The 12,500-nt window shown below is 42.7% G+C and overlaps 1 protein-coding gene across 2 annotated transcripts in view; it reads right to left on the bottom strand.

The window, feature by feature from the left end:
* Window positions 1–1,011: 1,011 nt before the first annotated feature.
* LOC142494572 (neuropeptide Y receptor type 2-like) overlaps window positions 1,012–12,500 on the bottom strand; it is a 52,202-nt gene continuing 40,713 nt past the window's right edge. For both annotated transcript variants that reach the window (XM_075599025.1, XM_075599026.1), the window contains one exon: window positions 1,012–2,499. In XM_075599025.1, coding sequence (XP_075455140.1) covers window positions 1,309–2,457 — 1,149 coding nt within the window. In that variant the 5' untranslated portion in view covers window positions 2,458–2,499 and the 3' untranslated portion in view covers window positions 1,012–1,308. The remainder of the gene's footprint in view (window positions 2,500–12,500) is intronic.

The following is a 12,500-nucleotide window of genomic DNA, read 5'->3' as shown; positions in this document are numbered from 1 at the left end:
ATTGCTCCTTTGATAAATATTAGGAGTCAGGAAACTACTGTTCATGTGGGATACAGATGGTTTTAATTAAGTGCATATGCAAAACTGTCAGCTGATACTGGTACCTACAGTTAGAGCATCCCACTGGGAGATATGTGAAGCATGGGTATTTATCATGGGCTCTTTAGCTTTATGTGGGACCAGAAAAAGATGGAAAAAGTCATCTAGTAAGAGTCAGGCGTTTTTCCTGCATAATCAGTAGAGTGCTGTTTATAAAGAATGAAAAGCAAATTGGTTCAAGGGTATCCTTAAACCAGCAGACCCCACCAAACTGATGGGTGGTCCCCCAGAGCTCATCCATGACCATCCCCTCCACCTTTCCGCCCCCCTCCACCACACCATCCGGTGACCCCGGCACCCATGGGGGGACCAATAGAAAGCTGTCACATCATAATCAGCTTTCTATTGCCTGCAGAGGAGAAACCTGACTCCGGCTATTTTGTGCCTGGGAAGGGGGCAGATATTTATGCCGAATGGTGAACTTTGGGAACTGGGGGGATCCTTGGGTGTCGGGGGACCACAGAGTATCTCTTGGAAAGAACCCAGTTCAGGTAACCTTTTTAAAAAAAAAAGCTAAAAAAAACTTGAGCATAGTGTATTGCTGCTTTAACCCTTGGAGTGCTGGGGAGGCTATAGCACTTGAGTACCACATCCCCTCCGGCACTGCCGATCACAAATGGTCACATGATCTCGCCGTCACTGATGATGGAAGGGGAGGAGTCAACCCCCTTCCACAGGACGTGATCTCTCCTAGCAAAACAAGCATTTTTTTTTTTTACGGAGCTCTAGTACATCTTGTGGCCCCGAGTGCAAGACCCCATGATGTAGTAGCTACGTTTTGGGGCACTCAAAGGGTTAAACATTAGCACACCTGGGACAATCAATCATCTGCAACCAAGTAATATCTGCCTATCTTAGACTTACCTCTCGTTTGGAACAAATTTTAGATTAACATTTTATTTTATATTGCACTTATTGGAAGTATATAGTATTTATTGAATATACAGTAAGAGGCAATACAACAAGATATTTGAGACAACTGGTCACTTTTGATTCTACATAACATATAAACAGTTACTGTATCTGTTTTTTTTAAATATGTTCTTATCCAAATCACCCTTTCAGCGTTAGAAAGATCTGTACGTCTAGCACAGTAATATATTTCAATTCTCTCAATCATGGATGAGTTAAATACAGCCACCAGGTTATGGATTTTGTAGATTTATAGCCCCTACACTATGCTCTGTTACCTTCCCCCCCCCCCCATATCTAGACCTGTGTTGGTTGCTGTCCATTTTCTCCTGCACATCGAAAGCTTCCATGAAATGTGCTGGCACGGATGGTATAGGAGTGGGCCCGAACGGACCCTTCTGGTTGACTTCTCTGTATTTTGTTCTTGCAGCTAAAAAACAGGAGGAAGCCGTTCCTGTAGTTCTTGTTCATCCATCCATAGAGCAGTGGGTTGGTGAAGGTGGAGCACATGGCAATCACATGAAAGATGGTGTAGAGAAGCTTGTACTCATGGAACACCAATGCCACATCCAGGTCGATTGCCAACTGAAAAATATGGAAGGGTAGCCAGCATACTGCAAAGACTACCACCATCATCACCAGCATTTTTGTTGTATTCTTCCTCCGCTTATGGCTTTCACTCCTGGGTGTTGGGCTGATGTGATTTTTCAGCTTCAACCATATTCTAATATAGGCATAACAGATAACAGCAAGAGGCAGGACATACTGTAAGATTAGCATTGACAAGCTGTAAATGGCTGCATCTCTGCTGTTATTTGAGGGCCACTTTTCAGCACAGACTGCTATCTTCAGATTGATGAATGGTAAGTCCTCGTACCTATACTCTCTGAAAATGGCCAGTGGGATTGCAAAAATGGCAGCTGCTAGCCACGTGACAGCAATAATTAGAAAACTGAGATTCTTAGAGATCCGGCTGTTCAGGTGAAAAACAATGCACCAGTACCTATCCAGAGCGATGACAGTTAAGGTGAGGGTGGAGACATTGACACTCATAGCTTGGGCATAAGGAAAAAGATGGCATAGGACTAACCCAAATTTCCACTCATCCATTAGTGTGTAGACCAGAGTGAAAGGCAGGCAGAGGCTGTCGACCATAATATCTGCAAGTGCTAAATTGGCTATGAAGAAGTTTGTGACAGTCCTCATGTTCTTGTATTTCACAATCATGTAAATGACCAGGGAGTTCCCAACCAGTCCCAAAAGAATAATCAAGGAGTACGCTACAATAAGGATCACTTGGACCCCTAGTATATTGGTGCTGTCCATCATGATGCTGCTGGCACCATGGAGATTATGGATTGGAGTGGTCATACCCTTCGCATGCCAGCCCCTCAAACCCAGCTCTTCCACTAATATTGTCCTGTTGGTTTGTTGTAGCGTCCCCATAGCTGCTGCTTTGTTGATACAGAGGATCACGTCTTCTTTTGCCTAGGGAGGAAATAAAGATAAACCTGAACATCATTGAACCATCAAATAGTAAATTAAGAAGCATTTCCTTGTTAGAGAGACCAGTCTGTATCAGTGGTTCCCAACTGTAGTCATGAAGGAACCCTAGCAGTCCAGGTTTTAAGGATACCCCTGCTTGAGCAGGTGGCTCAGTGAAAATGATTGAGCCACCTGTGCTAATGGGACGATATCCTTAAAAACTGGTCTGTAAGAGGTACTTAAGGACTGGAGTTGGGAACCACTGGTCTACAGAGCAAGGGGATTATAATAAAAGTGGGCATTTGCACGGAATTTTTTTCAATTAAGTGCACTGACTGGCTAGTAGTCTAACAGAAAGCAGACAGAGGTCAGCTGGTGCTATCTGTTTGCCAACAACTTTACTTGATACCACGGTGCTTAACCAACTGGTAGTGATTGCGTACTACACAAGCAGAGTGTAGAAATAGGTCAGATATGCCAACCGGTTTATTTTACACCGGTGTAATGTAACAGTGTTAAGCCAACTGACACTGATTGGCAGTAGCAGATAATAGAGAATATTACATGAAATCAGGAAGGACTATTCTAGTGCGCAGGGTGGTCCAATCTGTCGTAGTTACTACCTGTTATTGTTACCATTGAATAAAAACTATTCTTACATTCAAACATTTTAGACTGATTATAGAGGTTTGAACTCATCTTATCCAACATTTTGGTGACGCCGATGTGATCTTCTACTAGACAGAGGATTAAAGAATATCCAATGGGAAAGACGACATCCAAGGTTTACTAACAACTCTGAATGAGGAATCTACACCACCTCCTGGGATCAACACAGGGAGGAGTTGAGGCAGACGTGACTAGATCCACCCTTCAGACGTAGATGTAAAAGAACAGCTATATGAGAGTCCCGTGAGTTGCACAGTGTAGTAAGTTAGAGATTCATATTTATAGGAGCCCTACAAAATATATTTCCCAGGTGTTGGATGGGAATGGGATAACCAATAGGATCGATGAGTTATTTGTAAAAGGTCAAAGTGTAATCGTGGAGTCTTATCAACTCCTGGGAGACAGTAGGGAGGAGTAACCTCTAAACCTCTAATGATATAAATATAGATTTTGACATGCCAGAAGAAATAACTCCGTCTTTGGTCTGGCTGTAAAGGATTGAGTGAAAAAAGGAAACATAAGAAAAAAAAGTTAACGATGGCACAAGTATCAGAGAATTTCGTTTTGAACATGAAAGTGAAACTAAATACCAGAATGTTAAAATATTATACCTGCAACCAGAGGCGGAACTAGGGGTGGCGAGCAGGGTAGTTGCCCTGGGCGCAGCAGCTTAGGGGACGCAGGTTGGGCTGGCAGTGACAGGAAGAGGAGAAGGATGGCAGCGGCAGAGAAGGGTGGGGGCGGAGCCTGCCCCAGAGGTTCAACACAGAACTCAGTTACAACTTCCGGTTTCTGCCGCCAAGACAGGTTCCGTTACACTCCACAGGTAGGAGCTGAGGACTGGAAACTTTTGCTCGGGGGGTGCGGGGGGGGGGGGGGGGGGAACTGGGCACTTGTTTGTGGGGTAGAGTGACAATATTTGTCCCGGCTAAAACCGGGACAAATGTCACACATGTCACAAATGTCACACATGCGCAGTTGACACTCGACGACTGCGCATGCAGGAAGAGCGCTTGGCGACCGTGCATGCACGATTGGGACTTGCAGGCAGCTCATGCGCATGCACGATTGGCTCTTGCCGACCCCGCAAGTACGATCAGCATTTGCCAGTTGCTCATGCACGATCAGCATTTGCCGGTCACTCATACCCATGCACAATCAGCATTTGCCGGTTGCTCATGTGCATGCAAGATTGGTGTTTGCCAGTTGCTCATGCGCTATCGGAGCTTGCCGGTCGCGCATGCTCATGAGCGGCTGTCAAGTGCCGATCGCGCATGCATGGCCAGTGGGATAAAAAACCGGGACAGAACCCCAAAAAGTCAGGTCAGAGGCCTAAAAACCGGGACTGTCCTGGCTAAACCGGGATATCTGGTCACCCTAATGTGGGGGAGAGAAATGGGGAGAGAGCAGGGAGTGGTTGGGGAGAGGGGGTGGGGGAATTTTGAAGTGAGGTAGGAACAGCAGCGATGGAATCTCAGCCTTTTTCTCAGTTCTCCCTCATGCTATCTGGCCGCAGTCTGTAAGAGCTGCACAGAGAGAGCCACATCTCCCTGCACAGCTCTTACAGGAGATTGCAGTGTTTTTATTAACATTTTAATAACAGTGTACTGTAGCAGGGGGTCTTCGGAGCTAAAACACATTCATTTCAGCTCTGGGGAACCCCTGCTTCCGAGATACAGGCCCAGGTATGGGGTGCCGGAATCTCCTGTGTGTTTAAATCTCCCGGTCACGTGACGCGGGACATTTAAACATTGCAGGAGGATACCGCACCCCAAAGCGAAGCCTGTAACTCAGGAAGCAGAGGGTCCCCGGGCTGAAAACAATGCGGTTCAGCTCCGGAGACCCCCCGCTCCCGTACACTAGTATTAAAATGTAAGCGGCTACATTTTGTAAAATCTAAGCGGCTACCTTAGCGGCTAGCTGCTAAGGCAGGGTTGCGCAAACTGAGGGGCGTGGGATTTTTCAGGGGGGTGTGGGCGGTTACAGAGGCCCTGCGCTCTTCCCCGAGGCATTTAAATTAAATGCCGGGGGACCGAGCGAGGCCTCTGCAACCACAACTTACGGGGATTCAGCTGGCTTCTGATCACGTCGCCATGAAAATGCGCGTCAAATCATGCCGCAGGGTCGTGTGACATGACGCATTGTCATGGCAACGCACGTCAAATTACGCTGCTGGGTCACGTGATTTCACGTCATTTGACGCCGGGTCACTCGAGAGAGGGGACGCGAGCGCAGGTACCGGTACACAGGGGGGGCACAGTCAAAAAAAACTTTGTGCACCCCTGCGCTAAGGCAATGAAGGGGGTTAAACCTGAGTACCCAGTTTGTTGGGGGTATAGGGGGTGGATGAAGGTGGTAGTTGCCCCTAGGTGGGTGGTTAGACCTGCTGGGAAGGTTGCAGGAGGAGTTAACCCCTTCACTACCATAGTGGTGGTAATTGCTATCGTAATGAAGGGGTTAACCTCTCCCGCTACCCACCCGAAAAGCCTAACCACCCACCCTTGGGGCAACTACCCCCTTCACCTAATCCCTCTACCCTCAACAAACATTAAAATACAACAACCCTACTACCCACCGTCTCTACCCCCAACAACCCCCCTCAACACACACAGTACAATAATGGGCAACATTACTATTATCCTGAACCGGATATTAGCTCATTTGCCCATTAAAAATAAAACATTATCGGGAAGTGCATCAGAGCTTTCTGAATAGCAAACTTGCAGGAAGATAGGTGAAGATGTGTTGCACTGCCTCATTTTCCAACTCCCATTGAGACCGGAAAAAATACAAAGTGAGCACTCAGCTGAACAACAGGTCAGGTTTATTGCAGGGTGGTGCAGCAAAGGGACAACAAAGCCACACGAACGCACCTACGCGTTTCGTGCACGAGGCACTTTATCAAGGTGACTAACAAGTGTAAAACTGCATGATTTATACTCACCTGTACTGTGCCTCGCGCAACCGGGTGTGACGTCATCGTCACGCGTCGCAACGGGTCGCGGTGACGCGGCGTGCACAGCCATTGGCCAGGTCAGTCAGGTGGTATGGTAATGCTATCTGACTGTCTTTTTTTCTCTTTTTTTTCCTAAAACAAACTTTATTAACAACACATAAATGTACAATGAGGTAAAAACAGGTTAAAAACGCATTTCAATACTATAATAGCAGTAGATCTACATGGGCATAGACAATGAATGTATATAATATGTAAAGGGCATAATATTATAGTAATAAATTTACAGCTAAGTGCTATAAATGGCCCTCACTAGGTTCATAATGAACTATGCCTGTGTAGGTGATACTTTGTAGTTTGTGGATCGTGAACTGAACATGATCATGATACAAGTGCAGATTTGTATAATAATTATTATAATCAGATGCATATACATAAGAATGTAGTCCTAGCTAATCACTTTAGTGGACAACATAAGATGCTTCTTATATAAGTCACCTATTTATGGATTGACCCTGGACCTAATAGTACATGATTATGCAATTATATAGAGCAGCATGAACAGAGATTGGGAAAGCAAAGCAGAAAAAAGAATAAATTGGAAAAAATTAGAAAAAATTATCAATATTGAGGGTTAATGACAAACTTAACTAATAAATCCATATCCATAATTCTATTGTTGAAGAGATAAAAAAGAGTGCATCAGTGCATGAAAAATAATACAAAGTGCATCAATGCAAGAAAATAATGAACAATAATAAATGGACCTATCTATATGAATAAGCCCAAAATACAAATTAATTTATTTAATTAAGAAAATGACTTATATCCCAATCAATGTTCATGCCAAAAGGTTCCCTAGTCCTCAGAGTAAAAATCCAGTAGGATTCCCGTCTATCTAACATCTTAACTCTATCTCCTCCTCTGGGAGGGGCGGGAATATGTTCAATGCCTTGAACTGTACAACGATTGGCATTACCATGCGGACAATTAGAGAAATGTTTTGGTACAGGGTGATTCTGATCTTTATTCTTAATCAATCGGAGATGCTCTAGGATTCTAATCTTTAGTAAAGATAATTTTTTCCAATTTATTCTTTTTTCTGCTTTGCTTTCCCAATCTCTGTTCATGCTGCTCTATATAATTGCATAATCATGTACTATTAGGTCCAGGGTCAATCCATAAATAGGTGACTTATATAAGAAGCATCTTATGTTGTCCACTAAAGTGATTAGCTAGGACTACATTCTTATGTATATGCATCTGATTATAATAATTATTATACAAATCTGCACTTGTATCATGATCATGTTCAGTTCACGATCCACAAACTACAAAGTATCACCTACACAGGCATAGTTCATTATGAACCTAGTGAGGGCCATTTATAGCACTTAGCTGTAAATTTATTACTATAATATTATGCCCTTTACATATTATATACATTCATTGTCTATGCCCATGTAGATCTACTGCTATTATAGTATTGAAATGCGTTTTTAACCTGTTTTTACCTCATTGTACATTTATGTGTTGTTAATAAAGTTTGTTTTAGGGAAAAAAAGAGAAAAAAAGACAGTCAGATAGCATTACCATACCACCTGACTGACCTGGCCAATGGCTGTGCACGCCGCGTCACCGCGACCCGTTGCGACGCGTGACGATGACGTCACACCCGGTTGCGCGAGGCACAGTACAGGTGAGTATAAATCATGCAGTTTTACACTTGTTAGTCACCTTGATAAAGTGCCTCGTGCACGAAACGCGTAGGTGCGTTCGTGTGGCTTTGTTGTCCCTTTGCTGCACCACCCTGCAATAAACCTGACCTGTTGTTCAGCTGAGTGCTCACTTTGTATTTTTTCCGGTCTCAATAGGAGTTGGAAAATGAGGCAGTGCAACACATCTTCACCTATCTTCCTGCTGGCTATCTACCTGGATGAACTGCACGCCCTGGATATCTGGAAGTCCTGCAAGCACTAAGGTAACAGGGCCAGAGCGCCCTTTCATATATGCATATGTTTACCAGTGCCTTTTTTCATTTTATATTGGTTACTAGGGGGGGCTGTTATGGTGTTTCAACTGTGTTGGTCATGTGGACCCCACTAGACTCCTAGCCCGTACCTGACAATTGCCATATTATTCATGGACTTTCCATTGCTATCCAGTATCATTTATATATACTATTGAGGAACTTTGACCAATTTGGATGCATCACTTTTTTCCTGTTTTCTGAATAGCAAACTTGCCAAATCGTTCGGGAACTGCTCAAAATCCTCGATGAGTTAGTTATCGAAGTTTATAGAATAGGCCCCAGTGTCTGTCTTCGTCTATTCCAGGAATGTTTTCCAGGCAAAGGAATTTGTATTTATAAAATGAGTGTAAAGATATTGGTTTTATGTTTTTAAGATCTTAGATGTTCCCAAATCTGGTGAATAAATAGGAGTATAAACCCACATGGTATAATATTATGAGCTCAATAATATAACAAATTGTTTGCAAACAATTAGGCTTAATGTTATGGTAAACACACACATTCCCAGCTAGCTCAAACTCCCACACCCACCACATCATGAATATATATTTATGCCAAAATGAGTGCTACGGAGCGTGGCAAATGTATACAACAAAAGACAGGGGGTGCCCAATGCCAATGCTATTATTATTGAAGTATTTAATCTTTATACTTATTACCATATATGTTTTGTCAATTTGATGTAGCATTGGGCACCCCTTTCTTTTGTTGTATACATTTGCCACGCTCAGTAGCACTCATTTTGGCATTCATGATGTGGTGGGTGTGGGAGTTTGAGCTAGCTGGGAATGTGTGTTAATCAATTTCTGACTGGTAACAGTTAAATGGAGGTAGGCAGCACCTCCCCCCAGAGCTCGCCCCTCCCCACCTTTTTAACTTGGGAGGTTCTGGCATTTTGCTGAATGGACAAGTCTCACGGTAGTTGCTTCCCCTCATACAGAGGTAACAGGAAGGGTTCACAGTTTTAGTGTTAGGACCTGCATTTTTGGTTATACCTTGACGTTTGGTATGCAGGCTTACGACGCTTTGGCCAAAGGGTTTAACTAAATAACCAAGTAATTAATATTATTATTGAAGTATTTAAACTTTATACTTATTACCATATATGTTTTGTCAATTTGATGTAGCATTGGGCACCCCTCTCTTTTGTTGCATTGATGTTATGGTAATAATAATGTGAACAAAAATATACCTGTAGTTGGTTTTGTGTCTAATTAATGTTTATTTCCTTTTTATTATATTAATTCTTTATTTTCTTCTTATAGAATTTCCAGGACATCTGATAAAGTTGTTTTAATTTCACGTTTCTTCCCTGACTTAAATAATGTGTTAACCTTATAAATGAATATGTCAAATGTGAAATTGGTCTGAGTGATGGAAATGTTGAATTCTGTGATTTTGTTATTTTCAGGTTACTATGTAACATCGAATTGAGAGGAGAGACATGTCAACATTCCAATAATGTTTTTTATGAATGTTAAGTATCGTAAAGAGTTAAAACGAAAAGGAAATCTTGTCCGTGCTGCAAGAATCAGGAATAAGTTAAATGTTTTGTGTCTTGTCCTCTATCATGTTGTTTTCTATGTTTTATGTAAATGAAGGTCAGATATTATGTGATAAATTATGTTATTCAAGCAATTGGGTATTGAGAATAACCAATTAGGTGCGACAGAGTGGCTCAGTGATTAAAGACACTGACTCTGTAAACACGACACCGAGTTTGAATCAGGGGACCCTGGTTCAATGCCTGGTGTCTTATCCTTGTGACCTTGGGCAAGCCACTATATCTCCTTGTACCTCAAGCACCAAAAGCACTTTGTTCTACACTGTAATCATGAAGCACAGCCCCATTAAGTATTTTCTCCATCCTTACCCAACCATGTGTATGTTAGAGAACTAATGGAAATAGGGGGAGGGAGAGATGGGGACTGGCCATGTGAGCAGTTGTTGAAAATATATAGTGACATTAGACAAAAGGTAGCCAGAGGGAATCAAACCAATTTTCTAATACTAAAGTAAAGTGTGTCGGACTGTGATAAAAAGTAAATCACCCAGATATAACACCTCACATGTGCTACTGGCGTTAGTTCATTTTGGTCCTAGAAGGGATTGCTCTTTTTGGTACTCGTTGACGTAGAGGGAAGTAGGCAACTGATAGCTGGGACATACATAAAATGAGTCTGTATATATTGCCTATAATTCTTATGGGATGATAAAACAAAAAAATATCAAATCTTTAGACTTAAGAACTCCATAAAGAGAACTGTAATGGTGCAGTAATATAGTGAAAGAATGATTAACTGTTAAGAATTGATATTCCACTTTGATCTTTTTCAGATAGTCCTTTGGATGCATAGAAATCTTTTATCTTCTATGATCAGCCATGATCCGTGGATCTTATTACAATTCAAAAACAAAATGCCATGTGTATGTTGCTAATGCCTTGACATTTTGGAGGACATTTGTATTGAGTTTTGTTCGTCAAATATCAACCACAGAATTATAGAGTTATTTTTGATGTGATACTTATAGAGTCAAAAGTTGATACGAAGAAAATAGGTCAAAGATAATATGGCCATGTATTACAAAGCTGAAGACAGAAGAAGAAAGGATGGATGTATGTAATATAGTAGAAATATATGTGTTAGGGCGTTGGTTTCTTTGAATTACATGCTATTAGGAAGGACTATTGTAGTGCTCAGAGTGGTCTAATCTGACTTGATGCGTGTTATTGTTACCATTGAATAAAACAACTATTCTTACATCCCAACGTCTGAGGCTGATTGAAGAGGTCTGATCTCATGGTTTCCAACAGTAACAGCTGAATAGAATTGTTGAGAAGAGATTAGAGACTGAAAAACTGCTGGGTCCTTCTCTCTTTCTACCCTTATGCAGTATGAACTGATGTGAGTGTATCTCTGCCCCCTTTCCTCTGCTGGCTTTGTATCTCTTGCCTTTTTTTCCCTTATGTTTTGTAGTTTAACAAAAATGATCATTCAAGTACAGAGCCTACAATGCAGCCTGGTCCCACTCCCATTCGCACCCTGGCCCCGCCAAAGCACAATGTCAGCAAGGGAAGCTATGAGTGTAGATTTATATGGAGGGGAATATACTGTGAGTATAGATCTAATTTGAGGGTGAAGTGGAAGGTAGGTTTGCTTCGTTCTATTCAACTACGTAGTTATGGTCACGTGCTCTGGAATAACCTAGTATGCAGGGCCGCAGACAGATGTCCCGGGGCTCAAGACTACAGTTCAGACTGTGGCCCCGCCACCCCCTGTTGGCAGTGTGGCGAGCCCCATTTCACACCTCGCGAGCCCGCTATATTTCCCTCCCTCTTCCCATAAATTTCTCTCCATCTCACCTCTCACTCTACCCCTTTGCATCAATTACCCCACGCTCACTCAATCCCCCTCCTCATGTATTTCTCTCCCCTGCGTCTCACTCTTACTCCTTTTCCTCACTCACCCCTCTCTCCTCTCCTGTCGGTTACCCCATGCTCACTCATTCCCTCCCCCCTCACACAATTCTCCCCACAAGATATATACCAAAAAACTTCCCACCCCCAATGCAAAAAACTTCCCATCCCCAAATACATACCAAAAAAATCCCATCCCCCCAAATACATACAAAAATCCCACCTACCCAATACATATAAAAAAACAATACATATACCTCCCCATACATACATACATACATACATACATACATACATACACTATACCCCCCTGAGGAAGATCTCCCTGTGGGATCGAAACGTTGGAGATATGTGCTATATGTTTAATACATAATACTGCTTCAAGCTGTCTGAGTGCTGTCGCCTCTTTGCCGCTTCATGGTAATTTATGCTTTTATTATTTCTATGGGACATGCACCAGCCCACTACTGATTACCTACAGGAGTGCCAGTGACCTTCTATCGATTATATATATATATATATAGTCAGTGGAGAGTAGTTGGCACTCACGTGTATGCAGTAAAAGGTAGGTGCATGTCCCTTAGCAGTAGTTAACAGGCAGGGGTGTTCCTCACAGCAGTGGTGCAGCCGCAGCAACGCAGTAGGAATGAGACAGCACTCAGAGACAGCACTGCTTTGAGAAAGGTCCCCCTGTGAGGACTGAAACTTTGGCATTTGTACCACCTACTCCAATACAATCTTTTATAAATTACCACTGAGTGCTGTCTCATTCCTACTGCGTTGCTGCGGCTTCACCACTGCTGTGAGGAACACACCTGCCTCTATATATATATATATATATGCAACATATTTCCTTCCCAGCAGGGAAAGCAAAGAAACTCATTTGGGTGAGTTTTATATGTATAGGGGATTTGTAGGCACTCCAAGGA

The sequence above is a fragment of the Ascaphus truei genome, chromosome 5 (assembly GCF_040206685.1).
Source record: "Ascaphus truei isolate aAscTru1 chromosome 5, aAscTru1.hap1, whole genome shotgun sequence".
Classification (NCBI taxonomy): domain Eukaryota; kingdom Metazoa; phylum Chordata; class Amphibia; order Anura; family Ascaphidae; genus Ascaphus; species Ascaphus truei.
This window is presented reverse-complemented; position numbering and strand designations above follow the sequence as displayed.